The 22848-nt window shown below is 38.1% G+C and overlaps 1 protein-coding gene across 3 annotated transcripts in view; it reads left to right on the top strand.

The window, feature by feature from the left end:
- SCAF8 (SR-related CTD-associated factor 8) overlaps positions 1 to 22848 on the top strand; it is a 129849-nt gene that overhangs the window by 33698 nt on the left and 73303 nt on the right. For 2 of the 3 annotated variants that reach the window (XM_012721399.1, XM_012721393.1), the window contains exons 13-19: positions 2024 to 2137; positions 3554 to 3710; positions 5376 to 5509; positions 6881 to 7025; positions 8613 to 8681; positions 11310 to 11522; positions 12266 to 13733. In XM_012721399.1, coding sequence (XP_012576853.1) covers positions 2024 to 2137; positions 3554 to 3710; positions 5376 to 5509; positions 6881 to 7025; positions 8613 to 8681; positions 11310 to 11522; positions 12266 to 13719 — 2286 coding nt within the window. In that variant the 3' untranslated portion in view covers positions 13720 to 13733. Of the gene's footprint in view, positions 1 to 2023; positions 2138 to 3553; positions 3711 to 5375; positions 5510 to 6880; positions 7026 to 8612; positions 8682 to 11309; positions 11523 to 12265; positions 14391 to 22848 lie in introns of those variants that run through there. The other variant, XM_012721405.1, reaches the window with a different exon arrangement.

Consider the following 22848-nt stretch of genomic DNA (forward strand, 5'->3'; position numbering starts at 1 on the left):
TTTCAGTTATTAGTCTAGTAGTATCTGCCTTTAATAATTCATATCTGTATGAGGACTTTAATCATTTTTATGTTTATGCAGATGCTGTTTCTCTGCTTATTTAACTTTTTAAAAAAAATATAGTTATTTCTGCATACAAGACACTAGAGGTGTAAGCTAGAGGGGGTGGGGTGGGGAGGCTGAGAGGATTCAGCATTGACAGAGTGGTGAGCAGAACAGGAGGGTCTTCTGAAACATACTGCCAAGGAGAGCAGTGGGCAAAACAGGAGAGGTCTGCTGTGCCCTAGAGGTCAGCTCCCCAGCTGGGGATGGAACTCATGCTGCAGTGGCTGGCAACAAGTTGATAGCACTGAAGCTCAGCCAGGGAGGCCCCTATTTAAGTGCTTTTACAATGAAATTTCAGCAAAATATTCTTATGGGCAATGTGGCGGGTAGTTCTATAAATACTGGATGTTTCAATTATTAGGAATCCTGTGTGGGATCTAGTTTATTTTTTAAAAACAAAACATAAAGCTGAATACCAGCGACTTGTAAGGAACACTTAGTGGGGGAGACGGACAGGTTAACCCCTGTCTTTTGCCAGCTGCTGCTTTCCTCCTCTGCATCTCAGTTTCTCTCTTGTCAAAGCAAATTTTATACAGGAGAACTTGAGGAGCCAAGGCATCTCATAACATAAATGTAACTCTTCACTCCTTGACTTGACTTCTTTCAAGAAGATGGTTTTGTCCCACCCTGTCTCCTTTAACTATTTTCTTCCAGAAGGCCCATTGTTTTTTTCCTAGGAAAAAATGAAACATAGTTCTTCATTTGAGGAAACTTACAATTCATTAACCATCTGATTTCATTCACTATATTTTTATCTCTGTTGGACCTTTTATATTTATTTACTCAAAAATTAGCAATTTTTCCTCTCAATCTTAGATTAGTTAAATAACTAAAATGTCTATGATTATCAGCAGTCTTTGTTTGATTTTTGACCACTTCATCTGTTACTTTTAACTTTGTGTGATCTCTTTGGCCCCTTATAAGAAGCTGGTTAGGTAATTTAGATGGATTATTTTTGAGGAAACCAAGCAAGTTGCCTGAATTACACAGGAAATTTAATAGGTGATTAGTTAACCCATTAATCAATATATGGGATTAGTATCTTAGGTTCTGATCAAAGTGCCACAGCAACAGATGTGATTTTGATTCAAAGCTAAGAGGTTACTGCTTCGGGCCTGCTCTGAATCCAAGTAGTACTTTGAATTTCACGTTGTTTATGGCACCTGTAGTCTTTCTTATACCACAGTCAGTTAGGCATTAGATTATCTATCTCACTTCTCTTCCAAATTGCCTTTTAAGAGCATAGTACTTACAAATAATAGGTACCAAGTTATTTTGTGTGATTGACTTCTGATAAAATCCTGAATTTGCAAATGAACTAGATGGAAGACTTACAAAGTTCTCATTTGTTTTGTGGGGAATTTGGGTACTAGAATAACCTATTAGATACAGCTGTTATTGTGGGACATTCATGAGCTTAGAGTATTTCCATGTGTTCATGGGGAGTTGAATCTGTTGTACATAAATGTAGAATTATGTAAAGCATTATGTAAAATTCTCTTGAGAAACTTAATATTAAAGGTAATAGTAGCTTGAAGTATTAGGAAGACTGAGGGAAAGTTTTTTATTTTGACAATCGGAGTAGATAATATAATTATCAGCAGATAATATGATAAATCTCAAGATACTTTTGTCGACCATAGGATTTACCTTTTATCTGGTGGTAATATGTGCATGTGTCTATACATTTTTTTGTTTTTAGTTTTTTCTGAGTGTAGATTAGACAAACTTTATTGAATTTGAATTGTTCTAAAGCAATGATTGTGTATGAATTATAGACATAAGCAGATAGTGGAGGAGAAAGGTAAATGACAGTTCACTATGTCAGTTCACCAGTTTTTGATGCTCTGTTTCGTGAAGACTGTGCAGGCTGTAATGAGTTATCTTCTTCAACCCTCTCTCATGTTTTTTTTAATAGATGATTCCTCCCAGGGGCTGTGCTTACGTCTGTATGGTTCATCGACAAGATGCATTTCGGGCTCTACAGAAACTTAGCTCTGGATCATATAAAATTGGATCCAAGGTTATTAAGGTGAGGTTAATGGGTATGAGATGACAGGAGGCATGGCTATTGTTTATTAATAGAATGTTGTGGTTTTAATTCATCTTTTTTAATGTTACGGGCAAAACCTCAACAGTAATTTGTTGTTTCTGTATTATTTAGTTACATAGGTAGATAGAGGTAAAATAAGTCCAGTAACCAGAACTTGAGTCATAGTTCTTTGAAATCAACCAGGGCATCATTTTATGAGAAGAACATTTCAGTTTTGTAATTTTATCTTATATTCACATCTTTCCAAGGTTTCCTATTCAGTCCACTAATCACATTATTGATTTCTTGTCATACAATCTAGGCCCTTGGGGAGGGTTTATTTGTAAATTTATCTGTATTTTACTTAGTCTTTCACTGAGTAATTGCTCAATGATTAGTTTTTTTCATTTTACTTCATGTGATGACTAATTCACATTTTTTCTCCTGCTTTTTGGTGATAATGCATCAATTTTGCAACTGAAAAGCCTTAAGATAATTATTTAAGCAAAAGCCTTAAGATAATTACTTTTGAAGAAGTAAATATACCCATGCCTTAACATTTAATGCTACAGATTTTCTTTTTAAATGTCACTATCATCCCCCCCCCACCCGAAAATCAGTATTTTGTTGAAATCGTAATTATTGGTGCAGTAGATTAACTTTTTTTATGGTGAAAGTAGATTTGGATTGTTTTTAGAAATGTATTATTTTAAAGTAATTTGTAGGTCACACATTTTTAATTGTGGCACATAAGGCAAACAAATGAATTAAATAAAAACAACTTTTAGACTGTAAGAACAGGAGGAAAGTGGTCAGTCGCATCCGTGGAGTTGGACTTGATGGTTAGCTTAGTGTGGTCGCACGATACCTGTTTATGGTGCTGTACAGTTGAAATCTATAGTGTTATAAACCATTGTTACCTCAACACAAAAGGGAAGGAAATAAACACCATTGCTGTCAAGTGCAGATTTTATTTCAAAAACAAAATATATGGAAATCATCTTCTTGGCTATTATTATTCTTTCAGTCATGTTTTACCAGTTAAACTGGTAAATTTTTTTTTAACAAGTTGTATTTAATTAACTGTATTTTTAAAAATTTGATAATGATGGTTTATGATACTGTATACAACTTAGGTGTTGTATGTTCACACCTCTTTTGAATGTTACCACACCACACCCACCACCACAACCCCACAATCCTCCACCACAGCCCGTTGGGTCCTCCTCTCTGATTAGTCTCAGTTCCACAGTCAGATTTATAGAGTTTGTTTTGGTTTTGTTTTGACTGTTCTTTCTTTTATCTATAACTGATTTTTAAACAATTTTATTTGTATTGTTTACATGTAAATTTTGAACTTTTTACCATATTTTCAGTACTTAATGCTTTCTTTTTTCTTCTCTTTATTGCTGACAGATTGCTTGGGCTTTAAACAAAGGTGTGAAAACTGAATACAAACAATTCTGGGATGTAGATCTTGGAGTTACATATATACCATGGGAAAAAGTTAAGGTGGATGACTTGGAAGGCTTTGCAGAAGGAGGCATGATTGATCAGGAAACTGTAAATACTGGTAAGAACCACTGGACCTACTCTTAAGACTTCTTCCAAAAGTGGAAGTATCGAAAGGTTGTAATTGAAATGCTTTGCATAACTAGGTGAATTATGATATTTCCCTGAACTTCCCTCCTCCCATGTAAGAGAGTGAGCGGAAAAGAAACACAGTCGTGCCGTGTGCGTGTGTCACGTGCTGCGTTGCACAGACGTCAGCACTTCTGCTCTGTCTCCAAGCTTTTGTCTCTTTAAAAAGGTTGTATTATGGAAACTTTTTAAAACTAAATATTTCAATTCCTTGAACTTAGAGCGCTTTTTTTGAGGGGGGACCTTCCTAGATTCCTTTGCTACATGACCATGTTGAGGGTAGATGGGAGGGGATGTTAGTTTAGGCAGCTGTAGTAGAGATCCATCCAGTCCAGAGCTCTGCTACTGTGATGCTCATCTCAACCTGCTCTTGTAAACATTTGGCTTTTTATTTAAAAAAAAAAAAAATCATTTATAGATTCAATCCTCAGATTAGCAGTTATAATCAGTAAGATTTTAATACTAACTGGGAAAATGATTGAAATATGATACATGCCTCATTTGTCCTATCTTACTACTTCTTAACCAGAACCAGCTGTCAGTCTTAGGTTGTTAACAAATGTTGCAAACATTCTTAAGTTTTCTGCCTGTGAATCTTTCTTTATGGATGTTTGTTCAGAACATAAAGAAGCCTAATTAGGAACAGTACCAGAGACTTGAGACAGAGAATTCCCTCCCTAAGGAAGGCACACTGTGCCCACTGGTTGGCAGCCACATTTCCTGGGCTAGTCCGCAGCCTGTTCTGTCAAGTGTGTTGACACATAGTTGTACTCACTCGTGTTGACCTATTTTGTGTACTTGTTTTGGAAAGCAGTTGGGTAGTAGTTCCAGCCAAGAACATATGACCAGTGCAGTCTGAAACACTATACAGTTTGCCAACCCATGTTCCGCTGGAGTGAATAGATAATAGCTAAACTAGACATATGGTGTAGTGTTTCAGTACTCTCAGGTCAGAGGGGAAAATGAAGTGAGGGAGTGGGCAGCGTGGGTTTAGCACTATTATAGTTTGAAGTGGCTGGAGGTCTGAGAGGGTGGTGTTTGACGGAGTGAGACCTGCTGCTCTCAGCACGAGCACGCCGTCCGTCGAAGGCACGGCAAGCGTAAGGGACCTGTGACCGTTGTGGCTTGAGCAGCCAGTGAGCAGCGAGCAGTAGAGATTACACCAGAGGAGACAGAGTGACAGTCACGCACATGGACTGTGGTCCCCTCTCTGAGGAAGATGAACAGCCATTCGAACTCCAGTTTTTCTTTTTGCGAAACTTTTTCCAGAAAGACTTCTCTATATTGGACTAATAATGTCCTTGTTGGTCTCCCCTTAAGCCTCGTGATAAAGAATATGGTTGGTTCCTTTTATATCACACAGCCTTTGAGATACGGCCTTTCTCAGTGTTGGGTCTTTTTGCATCCTTGCTTTCAGTCTTGCAATCAGATTTTTGTATGGGCCAAACCTAGGTTGGCCCCTACAGTTCTGGACACAGCTAAAGATACGCCAAAGCAGATAAAGGGTTTCAGCATAAAGTAAGTGTATGAAATAAGATGAAGTAAAATGAGAATTCACGCCTAACCAGAGAAAATCCATTTAAAATGTTTTGCTCAGAGTGGGAAACTGTGAAAAGCTCAGAGCCCGTAGCAGAGGCGGCGCAGCCGGCTCAGAGCCCCCCTCCAGCAGGGAAGGAGACAACGGTCGCCGCCCAGACAGAGGCTTTCCCCCCTCCTGTTGCTATGTTACAGGTCAGTACTGCGTTGTGGTGTTGCTGCTTGGTGAGTTGTTTTGTATTTCTGCTTTTACTTGTTTATCTACTTTATAAAAGTTTGGGGGAAAGCAGTATCATGCTTTGTCAGGTATTGTTCTTTGTAATAGGAATATACATCAAGGGAAAAACACAAATTCTTGCCCTTAGGGGTCTTCTGTTATCTATGCAGTGACCAAAAACACAAAATAAATTTTTAAGATCTCTGGAAGGATAAAGGTGATGAAAGGGTGGGTGTGCCTTCATAGGTGTTGAAGATTTTCAGTATCATTAGGATATACTTCACTGAGAGTGAACCTCAACCATGTGGCATACCAAGGAAGAGCATTCAGGGTGCAGGAACAGCCAGTGCAAAAGTTCTACACCAGAGGCACTCCAGGTGTGCTTCAGGGGTGGGATTGGGCTAGAGGATCTGGGACGAGCAGCAGCTGATGAGATCTGCTCACTCTCAGGGGGTCTCTGGGGCATTTTGAACAACCGACCGAGGTTATGTGACTTCAGAGCTCCAAAGGATTGCCTGCTAACAATTTTAAGACTAGACTAGTGGACACCAGTGAGGGAGAGACCAGTTAAAAGATAGCTGTGCAATCCTGGTGAGAAATGACAGTGGTGGGGCAGCAGACTAGACTGGTAGTGGAGGGAATGCAATGTGGACAGATACCAGATGGGCTTTGAGGATACAACCAGTGGTACATGTTCCAAGAAAAGAGCAGGCAAGGTTTTTGGTCAGAAACATTTAGAAAGCTGGAGTTCCCATGATCTGAGAATGGAAAGATGTGGGAAGAGTTGTGTTTGGAGAGGCAATTGGGAGGTCAGTTTTGTGAAGTTCAGAGTATCTTTCAGACAATAAAATTGAGTTGTTGACTAGACTATTGATAGATTGTTAAATTTGAGTGGAGTTACAGCTGCAGTATTTGGGAATTACACCTGGAATGCGTGAAAGATTATTATGATACTACAAGTACACTGGTAAGAAGTTCAAACCACCCTAAAGTTTTTGGCGTGCTTCTTAGTTGTGGGTTAGGTTGCTTCAGCTAGGCAGCTATATGATAAACTAAGGGAGATGGCAGTTTAAAATTGAGTGTGATATTCAGTATACAAGTAAATACCAGTTTCAGTTCCACATCATGTGGAACGTGATATTTCACAGCCCCTGCGTGAGCGCGCTTTTGGTCTTGCTTTTATCCGAGGGGGCTTATTTACAACTATCCAAAAAGGAATAAAACAAAGCAGTGTAATGGTCTTTGTGACCTTCCTAAAAAGGAAGTAATTCTCCTTTAGTTGTTCTGAGATGTAGTCATTGCAGATGGATAAAATAATTTATGGGCTTTTTATTTTTTACTCACAAAAGATTCCAGTAGCACCAGCTGTGCCTGCAGTTAGTTTAGTCCCACCAGCATTTCCTGTGTCAATGCCAGTTCCTCCTCCCGGATTCAGCCCAATCCCTCCACCTCCTTTTCTACGAGCAAGTTTTAACCCTTCACAACCACCTCCTGGTAAGTAATTTTCCTTTTAGTGATTGAATGCTAGTTAGATTCTCACTTTAATTGTTCTTTATAAATGCAGCGGAGCAGTGATTCTCAACTCTCTGCATACATTGAACTCACTGGAGCATACATACTTGTACACAGTTGCTCAAAGCAGCTGCCTCCTGCTTTGCGATCACAGAGGAGCCTGGAGAACGGTATTTCTCACAAGTTTCCAGGCTCTGCAGATCGTTTGAGGGTCACAGAAAAACAGTGAAATTCTTTAACATTATTGAAATACTCAAAATAATTTGAGTTATGTAATCAAAGTTTCTATAATTATACCCATTTATCAGAAAGCATGCATTAACTTTATAGATTGTCCATTTCATTTTCACATTAGACATCATAAAATATCTTTAAAAGCTTATTAAATTTGTAGTATTTTTTGCTGTAGTAAATAAATGAATGTTCCTTGAATCACTTTTCCCAGGTAATAAGATGCTTAAACAACGTACATCAATTAAATGTCATAAGATAGAGCTTTTAGTTTTAAGCTATAGGAAGATGAGTGAGGGAGATATACAAAGAATCAAATGAGATGTATTATTTGTAAAACTGCTGTTCTTCTTTGAACTTCACATATTTACATTATATAAGAAAAGAATTACTTCAATTTCTGTAATTTAAATTGTTAATCATTGGGTAGAGTTCCAAAGTACTGTCCGTAATACCAGAAAGTTAACTCATTGTCCGAGCATAGTTGTAATTTGTCATGTAATGCAAAAGTTTTACATGAGAGTTAAATACATAATTTCAAATTAATGCAGATTTTAACAAGAATTTAATCTTTTTATTTTAAGTAATGGGAAATTACTCATCACATACTACCTGTTTAATGTTTTTTTTCCAGAAAACTTAAAATGAGTATGTCAGAAGCTATACCACATAGATTTTGTAAAGTCATGTCTGAAAATGGCATTTGCTGAAAATCCCCATGCCTTTGTTTACCCCTTATTTTTAGCCACTGTTTTATAATTGAGCTTAATGGTAGCCTGTATTTTAAAACTACAAGGAAGCAGATTTATAGTTTGCTCATTAGATATTTAAAAGTAAAAATTATTCAATGCTTAAAGCAGTAATGCCCCAGCTAATGGAAATACTCTGATCTTATAGGTAAACAGCATATGATACAGTAGTCCATTTGGCAGAATGACCTTGTGTTTAATGTTACCAGGAGCTGAAATAGTGTCGAACTCCATGCCATCGCCATTCTTACTTGGAAGCTTAGATTTGACACCATAGAGCATGTTCTGGGAGGTACACAGAGGAGGCAGGATACACCCTGTCCTGATGGGATTCTGATAGGCGGTGCTGCACTTTGCTCAGCTCACCAAGGATCATATAGGCAGTGCACACGGCAGCATCTGCCTGTGGTTTTCGGCACCCCTGGGTGGACACTGACCAAAAGTAATTTCTAAAATAGAGATTGTAGTCAAAACATGAGGTCATAGGAATAAGGCTGTTTTAAGGTATAGAATTTCGTGTATAGCTGTTGAAATCTTTGACTTAGAACAGGTGACTTTATTCTCTTTTATTCTTTTTTCCCCCATGTAGGTTTCATGCCACCCCCAGTTCCACCTCCTGTTGTCCCACCCCCAGCTATTCCCCCAGTGGTACCAACATGTAAGTGTGCTGCTTTTCACTTTTTTCTTTATTCATGGCAGTATTAGCCTGTCAGTTCTTTTTATTCATGGCAGTATTGGCCTGTCAGTTCTTTTTCTTGTAGCTAATTTTTAATTTTTATTTTTTTGTTAATGTTAATAAAAAGGTATCAGTACCATATGACCATATTTCAATTTGTTTGGTTCTCAACTTGCTCTTTTATGATGGGTTTATTTTAGTCAAAATTCAAAGGAGATTCCTACGTAATGTCTGTGTTTTTTTTTGTTTTGCTCTTAACTGTCTTATTCTAGAGCAATCCTTTCCCTCTTAATTCTTCATACCTTTGACTTACTGAAAAAATAAGTTTTATGTGCAAGATCGCAGAGTTTGGCTTTTAATTCTTTGTGGTAAGGAAATTAGCGCCTTGAATTTCCTGTAAAGTGAAAGCTTTTCACAGCAATAGTTGGTTTAAAATCTGCTTCAGCTTTTTTGACAGGAACGTCAGTAGGTGGGGAGTGTTACTGAGTGGATACGATACTGCATCACATCAAGGGCTATTCATGGTCTTCTTGTCCCACTTTCTAGTCTAATGCTCTCACAATTGAGCTATTTGGGTACTTCTTAGCCCGCCTTCAGTGATAGTAAGATGGATCAAAGTATTGAGGTAGGAGTATTCAGTCACTAAAACCATTTCCCTTCAGATTTCATTGGATGGTTTCATCTACTTATCATTACCTGAGTCTACTTTTCATTAATTTGAGTGGTGGTCTTTCCAATTTTATCATTCCTTTCACATTTCTGAAATAGAATTTTTCTATCAAGAAAACCCTGTCAACTAATAGTGTTTAGTTATCTTGAAGTAGAACTGTACAGGAAAGGCCCGGTAGATGCTAAATTCCTTCCTGTAAGTACTACTTTTCGGAGTAGTGAACCAGTTTTTTTTGCCTTTTCTCCTCACATCCAGTAACAGAAGAGGGGTAGGATTGCTCTTTTAGCTTCTTTTCTCTTTTGTTTCTTCAGTATTTGTGGATTAACAGATTTTAATTTCCAAACAGTCAAAGTTTAACTTGTTCCCTCTTTGGACAGTTAGAGATCTTCCTTTCTGCCTCTCTGTTCTTTTGAGATAACTACCTTAGTTTTTTGTGAACTTCAAAGCTTTTTGGGCCCAAAATTGGTCCAGAGGACTTTATTTTTAAAAGAAGATACATGATAAAGAGTTTACCTTTTGATAAACCAATCCATTTCCTTTTATTTTTTAAATTCTTTACTCTTATTAGTGCTTGGAGATCATTACAGTCCCTTTTTGTTAATTTTGGTTGTCTCAGAAGAATTTTTTATTCTTTCTGAAATTAGAGAACTGTTAATAGACCATTTTGAAGTTATTCAGAGGCTCACCTTAGATCTTTCCAGTTTTTCTTTTTAAAGATTTACTTATTTATGCATGCAAAAGCTGGGGTATAGACCAGAGGTGTGGAGACTCATCAGAGAGAGTGAGGAGCAGAACAGGCAAATCCACTGAAATACACTGCTGAGGTGAGCCGTGGGGAGAAAGGAGAGGTCTGCTGAACTCCTGCTGCAGTGGCTGAGCTGTTACCCCTTATGCCACCAGGGTGACCCCCCCAATTATTTTTTAGTACTTTATTCACTTTGGAAATTGGGCACCAATTTAATGGAGGAAAAGAAAATACAATATGCTGGGTGGTCTCTTAATTACCCACACTGTCTCATTTTATATTCTTAATTCCCATATGTGATCCCAGGTAGTTTTATCATTGTGTTAGAATTTTTTATGTGTACTAAAAAGCTTGTCCAGGTAATACAGAATTGAATGTGAGGATAAAAGTTCCTAAAATACCACAATAAATGACTTTAAAATGTTGGACATGCTATGAGATGCAATAAACATTTTAGTTGTTTGTGATTTTCTATTACTTTTTAAAAAAAACATTTGATACAGTTAAGGTTTTTCTACACATCCTTTAAAATGGATTGTTGACATTTATAGTCTATTACCTTTCATTTGATGAGTTCCTAACTGCACTTAACAAGAAGTGGATGTTAGGATCCTTATTTATATTAATTTTAAGGGAATTGAGCAGACTTGCATTCCTCTACATGTCGGTTTTATCATTTCAGGGTGTTGAGATAGTCATAGCACTATAGCATCCTTGTAAAATTTTGTAATATAGGCATTTTGGTAATATAGGCGTTTTCTTCTCTTTGGTAATATAGGCATTTTCTTCTCATGTACTGTTCCTTACTTTACTGACTTTTTTTTTTTAAACGAAATAAGTTATACTAGATAAATAAAAGTTGCTGGTTTTCCTTATTTTTAAAGGAGAGTTGTGTAAGTGTAACTTAGCTTCTTCATGATTATTTGTCATTTGAGTATCAGTTACTATACAGGTAATGCTCTAGGTAACAAGGAAATGCCATTAAGTGAAGCTGCTAGAAGCTAGTTTCTATAAATGAAACAGAGGGGCCAGAGGATAAGTCATAGTCATACTAACAGTAGTCTTGGCAAACATCCTAGAGGAAGGGAAGCATTTAAAATTTTGAAAGGCCAATTTTTGTCTTAGTTAATGTTTTAGCTTAGCACGTGAATTGGTTAAGCCAATTAAGTCTGAACTACGTCCCCTCTTTTAACAGCTTTAGTGCAGCCACCGTTGTCCATGACTCCAGAAACTGTGAAAGATGTCGGATTTGGTGGCCTAGTTTTGCCAGGTGGTTCTGTTCCCAGCAATCTTGCTACTTCCACTCTGCCAGCTGGAAATGTTTTTAATCCTCCAGCTAAAGTAGAGCCTGAAGATAAAGTACCTCATCTTATAGAACACCCGATTTCTTCTGAGAGTGCCAGATCAGGTAAGGAAAAGTTTCCCAGAATATAGACAGATTATAAAATGCTACTTCTTTCTCCCTGTTGATGTTTCATTGTATGATGCCCTGCATGTGTACCTACATGGTGCCAAAGGTTAACAAGTTTTGATTTTTAAATAGAAAGCTATAGGCTAAATTTATACCCAAAAAATGGGCATTCTATTCTGAATAGTAAAGATCTGGACACCTTTCCGTTAGAATCATCTCTCTTTTGGCCTTTTGCACCTTCCCATTGTTTTAGTGTGTTGTTATCAAAGTAAGATAGCACAGAATATGTCCTCTTGCAGAAAAATAATAATGAGCAATTATAAGGTATGACTGACTTCCTTCTACTAGAAGGTATCATCTAGCGATGTCTAGAAGACATGGAAGGTGCTAAAAGCATCCAGGTCCCCCCTCCCCCCCCCTTTTTTTTTTGTAATGGTACCACTGATAATATTATTAAGAATGATTTGTGATTTAGAAAGACTTCATTACAGTTGAAGAATTAATATACAACCTGGCATTTTTTGCATGTGAAATATGGGTGATTTATATTTTAATGTTTAAATTTCACATTACTTGGCATAGTGTTAGCTTTAATGTTTACCTAATATCTAATGTGCCTTGATTCCTGGGATATAAATAGTTGATAAAGCTAACTATTGCAGTTACAGCTTTAGTAAATACATTGTTTCCTTTTCCTACCAGAATGATTGTCTTTTTGTGTTATGTCCCCTCTATTTTAGTGATTCCAAATGATATTTCAAGTAGTCCTGCAATTTTAGGAGGGCAGCTGCCAAGTGTGACCAGCAGTTCTGGGATTCTGGGAGTCCAAAGACCAAATGGATCAAGCAATTCAGAAATCCTCGGAGTCCGGCCGCCTAATGTTTCCAGCAGTTCTGGGATGATTGGAGCCCAGCCGCCAAATGTTCTGAATAACTCTGGAATTTTGGGAATACAGCCACCTAATGTGTCGACGAGTTCTGGACTTTTAGGCGTGCTACCCCCAAATATTCATAGCAATTCTGGACTTATAGGAGTACAGCCACCCAATGTTCCAAGTGCTTCTGGACTTTTGGGAACACAGCCACCAGCTGGACCTCAAAACTTGCCTCCTCTCAGTATCTCCAGTCAGAGGATGCCTGCAATTCCAATGTTAGACGTGCGCCCAGGACTAATACCACAGACGCCAGGACCGAGATTCCCTTTAATACAACCTGGAATTCCTCCCCAAAGGGGTATTCCTCCGCCATCAGTACTTGATTCAGGTCTTCATCCACCACCCCGTGGCCCTTTTCCTCCTGGAGATATTTTCAGTCAGCCAGAAAGACCTTTTCTAATTCCAGGAAGACAAAGTATAGACAATGTTACTAATCCAGAAAAACGGTTACCAGTCGGGAATGACAACATTCAACAGGAAGGAGATAGAGATTACCGGTTTCCTCCCATAGAAACCAGGGAAAGCCTTGGTAGACCTCCCCCAATGGATGTTAGGGATGTAATTGGACGGCCTATAGATCCAAGAGAAGGTCCTGGAAGGCCTCCATTAGATGGTAGGGATCATTTTGGAAGACCTCCTGTTGATATAAGAGAAAATCTTGTAAGACCAGGTATAGATCATCTTGGTCGAAGAGACCATTTTGGCTTTAACCCAGAGAAGCCTTGGGGGCATAGAGATTTTGATGAAAGAGAGCATCGAGTTATACCTGTCTTTGGTGGTCCGAAAGGCTTACATGAAGAAAGAGGTAGATTTCGGTCTGGAACCTATCGATTTGATCCTAGAAGTGGTCCTTGGAACCGAGGATTTGGACAAGAAGTTCACAGAGATTTTGATGATCGCAGAAGACCCTGGGAGAGGCAGAGGGATAGGGATGACAGAGATTTTGATTTCTGCCGAGAAATTAATGGAAATCGTCTTGGACGAGATAGAATTCAAAATGCCTGGGTCCCTCCTCCTCATGCTCGGGTTTTTGATTTTTTTGAAGGGGCCACTTCTCAACGAAAAGGTGATAATGTGCCTCAGGTTAATGGTGAAAATACTGAGAGACATGCTCAACCACCACCTTTACCAGTACAGAACGATCCTGAACTTTATGAAAAACTGCCATCTTCAACTGAAATAAACAAGGAGAAGAATGACACAGTTGCTGATATAGAAAGTGAACCAGTGGTAGAAAGCACAGAAACTGAGGGGACATAATCATCACTCAGTAGGTAAAAGATACCTTTTGTAAAGTTGTCATCTCTCTGTAATAGATTAATGGCTGACTGGACCATAGTTGTTCAATTTTGTCTGCCAAAATTAAGTTAATCTGATGTTCATGTTCACCTTTCTCTTAAAATAATTGTAAACTGACTTGTATAGACATTGTTCTTATATGAACATGGTAGGTAAACATTTTTTATTTTTCTGATAAAATATAAATGTTGCCCCCAGATTCTTTTAACTTCAAGGAAATGAATAACAGCTTGTCGGAGACTTCCTATGGAAGAAAGAATTTTTTAGCTACTACCATTAGGTTGGATATGGTAACAGACATAGTTCAGAATAGTGATGGCGGCCTGTCTTACCCATATCTGTAGGCTGCTGCAGAATTTTAAGGTAATAGACAAAGCTGTGGTATTTTATGCAAAGACTGGCTCTAGACATTTGAGGAGCATAATACAGAGATTTTAAAAAGTGGTTTTGTAAAATCTACACTATGGTCTCTGTTTCTCCAAAGTAAGTGTTTGTGATTTGTTCCTCATACTGCAGTGAGTAAAAAAGAAAAAAAAAGAAAAAAAAACAACAACAACATAAATATTAAAGTACGTTTCAATGTTGGGTGAATTTTGTTTTTAGATGCCAATAAAAACTTATTTGTTTGATAACAGTGTTCTAGGAATTGTATTTTTTTAACCTACAAATGCTTAAAACCCTGGATCATTAGCTGCATGTGCTTAATTATTGCAGAAGTTTTCTATGCTTGATAATGACAATGAAGAGAACTGTGTGGTTATAAAAGCATGTACTTTGACATAAAATCATGCAGTTTCATTAGTATGTATGTAATATTTGTGTATATTATGTAAGTCATGTAGATTCTTCTGTTTCTCTGTATGTCTATCTTCATGCACATACAGAGAAAAATAGAAAACTGATAAAGCTTAGATAATAAAATAATTCTTTTAAACCTGGTAGAAAATAAGAGAAATTTGGCTGATTGAAATTGCTCAAAGTTATAACTCTTAGCCTATATGAAGGTAAAATAAGCATTACTGTAAAGAAATGCAGTGGCAATTTGGCAATTCGCAATGTAGTTAAGCATGAAGCCAGATTTAGCATGGAGCGGAATGTCACATAAATGTTTGCAATGCTTTATTTCACACTTTATTTGCTGTTCTGTACAGACAGTTCCAGTCTAAAATACTTACCGGTCACTTGCCTGAAGTAAATTTCATAATAGCAGAGATTGTATAGGGGTGTGGTGAATTCTAAAAGTAGTAACTTTGTTTTCCAGGAACAAAGTGTTGGTCACTGTTTTATAGGCTGTGGGTAACACTGTTACCTCCAAGGTAAATGAGTAGCAGAAAACTTGGGAATTGGTTTACTGTTATTAATTTATTACTTTTTTTGCTTTTAATTTTCACTTTTCTGCTGTTTGTTTCTTTGGTTTTACATGTATATAAAATCATTGGTGGCTTTTGTTTTTGTTGTTTTTTTTTGTTTGTTTCTAATGAAGGCTTTTATTTTGTTTCTATGAATAGTCATTTTATTTCCTATGCATTTTCAACAATTCATTTTTGCTTGATTTATCTAAAAATCTTGAGCCGTGTTTGTTAAGCCTCCAGAAAATGATGTAGCACACCAGCCATTTAAAATCGGGCTGTTCTGCTTACCTCTGATGATCTGGAGGGCTGCATAGAGCTGTAGGTGCTTGGCAGAAATAAAGCCTTATTATAGGTTTTGATTAGAAATAGTATGTTATTTATTTTGTTATTTGGAAAAGTGAATAAGTAGAAATTTGCTGCTTATTTCAGTTTAATCCCATAAGTTGAGTTGGCATAAGATTTTTTCCGGAGAGTAGAAAGAGAACTGTGACATTGGTACAAAGTTTCAGTGTTCAGGGAAAGATTAGCCTTGTCCTTGGGGAAATTACACTGACTGACATTTCTCTCAGGCTACTTTAGTTGTAGTTACCATTATTAAAATTAAGTGACATCACTTGAGTTCAAGTAGCAATAAAAATGTGAGACTTTTCAGTGACTTGATGCCAAACTTTTTGTCACTGTTGGGCCTTTATGTGTAAAGTTGAAAACAAAACATGTACAGTACTTGCATTGGCTTATAAGTCCTGGTGATGAAGGTACACTTAATATAGCTGAAAAAAGTGTAATTGTTCTCACTTTGTTATACAATGTTTAAGATCCAAACAGAATTACCACAATTGACATCCATGTTTACCATGATTTTAGAGGATAAAGAGAAAATTTTAAGAAATATGATGTAGGATTTAATCACATTTTTAATGCTTTTGATCACAAGTGCAGTCACTACCTAGAACTGATGATTAGAAACATGCAAGGAATAGACCTGCGCTTCAGCAAGGGTTTGGAGAGCGGCAGGCAGGAGCTACATTGAACATCAGGTCACAGCCACCCTCTTTTATGGCTGTTGGGGGAAAGTGACCTTCGTAGTATTACTAGGTGTTCAGTTTTCAAAACTTGTATGTCTAAACATCTCATGAACTATTGGCTGCTTTTGAGTCTTGGCCATAAATACAGATGCTGCACTCTGGTGATTTGCATTGTAGATAGAAACTTTATAGCAAAGTGGCCTTTATCTGCAGCATAAGGCAGGTTGAATACTCCTTTATCCTAACTTTATTTCAATTATAGGGTGGAAAAATAGTTTGAAAGTATTAGAAATGGGATAGTATAGAATCACTTGTTTAAAAACCTGTAAATGACTTCATATAATAGGTAACTGATAAAACTTGTTTATATTTAAGCTATTACATTCTTACCAGAGTAATTCATTTTATCCTGATAATTGAATTGCTTCCTTAAATTTACTGTCTTGTAAAAGGTTAAGATTTATGGAAGTAAACATTTATGATTAGAGACGGGGTAGTTTTGTTTCACTTAAGAGAAAGTTCTCTTAATTTGAAGAAGTATTTTTTATGAAAACCATTATCAGATTTAAGGTGCCATTCATTGTAAGAAGCATAATTCAGGAAAAAAAAAAATGCCAGTAGTCGTAAGGCCCAACCCCAATTCACTGACAAAATGTAAAAAGTGTCTTACAGTACAAGAAATAGGGCATTCATTATTGGACTTTATATAGTCCCCTTTCTCAAGTGGACTGTAGTGATTTAATGAACATTTTGGTGATTTTTTTTCATTGTATATATCTAGTTAGGCACAGCCTTTAAATGGACAGAAGGTTTTAATATACAATTAAAATTTTTGCTATATCCTATGTGCCTTCTTCCTCATTATTACTTTACTAGGTGCTATATTAGTAAGATGTTTTAAGGACTTCTAACTTTTAAAGAAAGAAAACCATTTTCTCTTTCAATATTTTACATAATGTAGAAGGGAGTGCAAGTATATACCCATTTGTAAGATAAACAAAATAATTGTTAGTTATCAAATACTGCAGTGTGGCACAGAATTATAAATGTTTCCATAATCAATGAAGCTGTGGATTTTTACATGAAACATCTTTTAAACTATAACTTAAGTTTGTAGCCACTAAAACTTTCATTTTACACTTATGAAAGAAAAATGTAATCAAGCCAAGTTATTACATTTTCTAATGTGAGATTATAAATAGGATATCTTGATCCACCAAAACTTTCTGGAACTAGCATTTAAAGTTAATGTCCTGTGTTGTTTCACATATTTTGAGGACATCAGGCATACAATATTAAAATTAATTTGAAATAATATCTGGGTGGTTCTCAGACAGTAAATGTGTAACAGTCTCATCTGTGGAACTCTCTGAAAATACTGGGGGATGGGTAATAAGTACAGAATCTCTGGGGATGAAACACACTTAAACATACACAGACACATGTACACACCCCCCTTTCCTGGTTTTTAAAAAAATCTACATATATCATCACTCTAGAGAGATTAAAATATTTGTATGTACTTGGGGCTGTTAATTTTATTTTTAAAGATGTATTTATTTATGCATACAGAACTGGGCAGTGCAGGCCAGAAGTGTGGGTGCAGTGAGGGGTTTCAACAGAGACAGAGTGGGGAGCAGAACAGACCGACTGACAAAGTATGCTGAGGGGAGCCGTGGACAGGCCAGGAGAGGTCTGCTGTGCCATGTGGGTCACCTCTGGGGCAGGTCTCGAACTCATGCTGAAGTGGCTTTAGCTTCTTAGTGCTGTGCTTTAACCTGCTGCGCCATCAGGGAGGGCCTGAGATTCTTAATTTTTTAATTGAAAATTTTAATGATAGAAAATTAATTGGTGGTGCAGGATAAAAAAAAGTCCATTATCACAGATATTTTCAACTCACTTACTAATTTGAGAGTTGGTAATAGCAAGAAAGGGATGGGAGAGAAGATATATAAGATGGCTTTTCAGGAAGTATTTTTGATTCAAGTGATTTCATACAGGATACCTTGAAAATTCAGTCATGTAATTGTTTTGATTATTAGATCACCTTTGGGACAAAGTTGAAGCATTAAATTAACCAAGGACCGTACAGTTAGTAGTAGGATGACTTAGATGTGAGTTGCAAATCAAAAAATTAACACAAGTCCGTGGTTTATCCTAGGTTGGCCACTTGCTCATTTTTCTTCCTGCCTGCTAAATCCTCTCATTCATCCTGTGTGCACACTTTGTTTTATTCAAAATATAGAGCAAATATTTGAACTAACTTGTAGCATACAGTATATCAAAGGGTAAGACCGCTGAAGGGTTGGCTATACTGGAAGGAAGAGGATGAGCTTCAGTTAGTGGGGTGACCAGCAGCTAAGGGAGCCCAGTGGGGTGACCGGCAGCTAAGGCAGCTGAGCTCGGGATGGTGGGAGGTGAACTTGGATATATGGGTTTGAGCCCTGTCTTAATGGAGATAAGTGAATCTATATTACACTTGCATATCACTGGCAGATTGTGGCACTTGGTTGACCTGATTTGTACCTACTACTGTCACTGTCACCCCATCCCACCCCCGCCCCCCAGAAGCAGCTATCATTGTTTTCTTTTTCTGCCGATCACCCAATTCTCAAATCCTAGTCATAGCACTGGGGCGCCCCCCACCCCCTTGACTAGCCATTCTAGACAAGTACCTTCTCTTGGGTTTGTCTGTGTGCAAAGCAGGTCACAGCTGTCCTTGCTTAGTAGCTGCAGGGTACATGTTTTAATTGATGATACGAGGTCTCATAGACATGTACTTACTGTGTGGCAGGAGCCAGGATAACTATTACCTACACAGCAGTAATCCTCATGATAATCTTGTGAGGTGGTTATTAAATATGTTACAGATGTGAGTTACTTGGAGGTCTCACAACTTATTAATATATTTGAGCAGGTCTGTCAGATTAAAAAAGTTGTTGTGAACTTCTTAATACTGTGCCAGGCACAGGTCACATGGGTCACCCTTACTTATTTAGCTCTTTTTTTTCTTTAGAAAAGACAAATAAATTTAAATAGCAGGAACGAACATGAACACCCTGAACAGACGAATCCAGTATAGGTGGGCGGCATTGAAACACCAAGCTTTGCTTTCACTGTTGGCGGTTTATTGGGACTGTTGTTCCCAGAGCTAGGCCGTCACTTCATTTCTTAGATTCTGTTTGCAGGATTTGACTTTTTTCTTAAGGTAATACTGTGGCATAATTTTGTTAACTTTCTTAACATCTGACTGTTTGGAAGACAGGACTGTTGCATTGATAATAAATAAGGTTCCTTTTCGAAAATACCTTTTCCCATCTGAAGGCTCAAAACTCAGCCCGTCAAGTGCGCGCGTGTGTGTGAAGCAGCAGGCTGTGCTGCTTGCCCACGGGTTGCGTGGCGGCTTCCGCGCCTCCTTTCTGAAGTTTGACGCTGTGCACTGTGCATGTAGCCAGACTCGGGGCCCAGCTTGTCGTGGATAAAACTTGTAGAATATTCCGTGGCCTGCCTGGATTAAAGTTACCTTCACACATAGTAGCTTTAAGTGTTCGTGCTTATTCCCCAGTGACTTCACACCGCGCTGCAGTCCGGGCGGGGGGGCCGGGCCTCGGTCGCTGGCAGACTTTGTTAGACGGTACTGTGGGTTTCTAGGTTTTCTTTCTCTTCAAGTCTCTGTTCAAGTCACTCGATGTAGAGTCGACTATCTGAGGGTTTAATCTGCCGCCGGTCCTGGTGCCTTTGATGAGCTTTTCTGAGTGTTGGACAGACGAGTCTAAAGCTGTGGACAAGTCGCTGCCTCACCCACACTTGAGGGGACGTGCTTGTCACACTGTCACACACCTCTTCTCCTAATCTTGCCAAAGCCACTTATTATTTTGCTTATGTTATGATTATTACGTGAAATAAAAAGTTACTGCATTTGAAAAACCATTTTTTTTAATAACACGAGTCTTGTGTTTATTACAGAACTCAGGTCAGCTTACACACTGGCATTAAACCTTGAAAGGATAAAGGTTCACTGTTAAGAATTCATCTTTTTTTAAATGTGATGTGTGACATTTCATCGAGTCTTTCGCTGGCAGGAGGAGATAGCCGTGCCGTCTTGGATGACTCCGAACAGCACACATCGCTCTGGCCATTCCTACGCAGGCTTAGGATTTAGTGTTCCTGCGTAGTACGGCAGTCTTTAATAGAATTTACATGACACTTTAATTTTACAGACTTCTGCTCTGACATAATTTCTTTTTGAATTGTTAGCCAGATGGTTAAAAATTATTAACCGTAGGTTAAAAGTGAGTTTTTGTAACAGGGTTGGGAAGTGGAGAGACTTAAGGTTTTAACCTCTGTATGTCATGGGCATTCTACATAATGTATCTTCAGAAATACACTGGTCCATTGGCTTTGTCACCTTTACAGACACAGACTCAGGAAGTCCATGGACACATAGCTTTGGATTTGCATAGGTGTTGGAACCCAGGCTTTGCTGACTCGAAACTAATGGCAGAGTTTAATGTATGGTCTGTGATTAGCTTCCTAGGACTATTGTGACAACCTACCCAAAACTGGATGGTTCAGAACAGCAGGAATTTTCTGTCAAGTTCCAGAGACAGAAATCTGAAAGCAGGGTGTTGGCAGGACCATCCCTCTGCAGGCTCTTGATGGGAATCCTCCTTGCCTCTTCCAGATGTCTGGCAGTTCCCAGCAAGTCTGATGCCTTTGGCCTGTAGATGCCTCTGTCTTCATGTGGCTGCCTTCCATTGTGTATCTCCACGTATCCTCTCTGCATGTCGGTGTCTAAAATCACCTCTGATAAGGACACCAGTTGGATTGGGGCCTGCCCTACTCAGGCATGACCTCATCTATACAAATGATAATGTACTTACCTTGTTTCCAAACAAGTGACCACAGTCTGAGGTACCAGGAATTAGGAGATCAACACTGCATATGTTTTTGGAGGACACAGTTCAATCCATAATAGCCTGTGACTAAATTGTAGAACATCTAAGTTGGTAGACCTGGAATATTCACAGCACACGTAGTGGAAAAGGTAGCTACATTTTTGGGTGACAAAACGTCTTTTTAGAATTCCATTTTTAAATTAGTTAAATTAAAATTATTTAATTTAAATCCCTAAAACTAAGTTTTGCAAACTGTTAAACATTATAGGCAATGCTGCCCAGCCTTTTTGGTGAATTTGTAATGTCCATAATTTTTGTGTCTAGTAATTCTGAAACTGAAGAAATTGGCAAGGAAAATCCATTACTGTTAGTAGTAAATAGTATTATGTAGCAAAGACTACTAGGAATTATGCTACATTAAGTAATTTTAAAAGTGGAGGTTTTTTAAGCCACCCTGAAAACATACATCATCCTTCCCATTCACACCTGCTGTTTGTGCCTTTATATTTATACCATTTCCTAATGTGTCTGCTTTTTAAAATTTTTTTTAAGTAAATTACTTAATTTACTTACTCCAGTACTTCATTAGAAATAGGTATTTTATTTACCAAATAAATGACCCGCTTGTTAGTATTTTTTGTTTAATTTCTATATAGATTTGTCTCTTCATAGACGTAGCCTGTTTTTTTTTTTGACCTCCAAGTATGTGACTCTGTGGGTCTTCTTCTAAAGAGGGGTCTCACAGGACACCTGCAACTTTACAGACTTGAGAGGACAACGTGATGTTTACCAGAAGCGCACCAGAGCACTTAGAATGCTGCCAGACATGTGGGACTGCATCAGCCTTTACTGCTGTGACGTTGTCAGGGCACATAGAAACTTTGGGGCCATGCAGATCCGTGCTGTATAGCAATGGCAAATAACTTTGGGCTGATTTACACAAATTTGACTATTAAAATGCAGTTAGGGTGGTGAGAGGACAGCAAGGGGTAGAAAGTGTGTGGTTCTTGGAACTCCCCACGCTTCACCTCAAAGCCTCTGCGCTTAGAGCTACGTTGGTGTTTCGGACCTCAGGGCCATCCTAACAGCTGGCTGGTTACGGGGCTGGTGCTAGCGTCTTCCTGCCCCAGGCGCCTGCCTGTCACAGGAAGAGATGGCTGTGATCGATTTTAGGGAAAACTATTAGAAAACTTGCTTTTCTGAATTGTCTAATAACATCCAAATAGTAACCATTTGGTGATTAAATAGAGTTTTCCTGAGGTTTGTGTTCAGTGAGGAAACTCAAGTTTTAAGTTTAGATCCCCCCCCACCCCCCGCCTGCCCCTTACCCCCCTTGGGGCTTGTAAGTCTCATTTGGAGTGGAGAAAAAGATTTAACACCTTTTTAAATTTTTATTATTTTTAAAGATTTTTATGCATACAAGAACTGGAGTTTACGCCAGAGGTGTGGGGGGAAGGGTAAGAAGATTCACCAGAAACAGTGAGGAGCAGAATAGTCAGATCAACTGAAATCCACTGCTGAGGGGAGCAGCTAGCAAGACAGGAGAGGTCTGCTTTGCCATGTGGATCAGCTTCCTGACAGGGGTCCAACTTGTGCTGCAGTGGCTGCAATAGCTTCATAGTGCTGACACTTCACCACCTGCAAAAACCAAGATGATGAACCCATGAATATGTTAATGTTAAAGAAAGCTGTGAATTACTGACAATAAACTACTTCCTTTAAATGTTTCTGATTCAGTCCAATTTGAGAAAACCACATTTGCCAGAAACAAAACAAAAATTAGACCTTCCTATGTGGTACTGAGATTTTTTTTTT

The sequence above is a fragment of the Condylura cristata genome, unplaced genomic scaffold (genome assembly GCF_000260355.1).
Source record: "Condylura cristata isolate star-nosed mole 26May11 unplaced genomic scaffold, ConCri1.0 scaffold00001, whole genome shotgun sequence".
NCBI classification, from domain to species: Eukaryota; Metazoa; Chordata; class Mammalia; order Eulipotyphla; family Talpidae; genus Condylura; species Condylura cristata.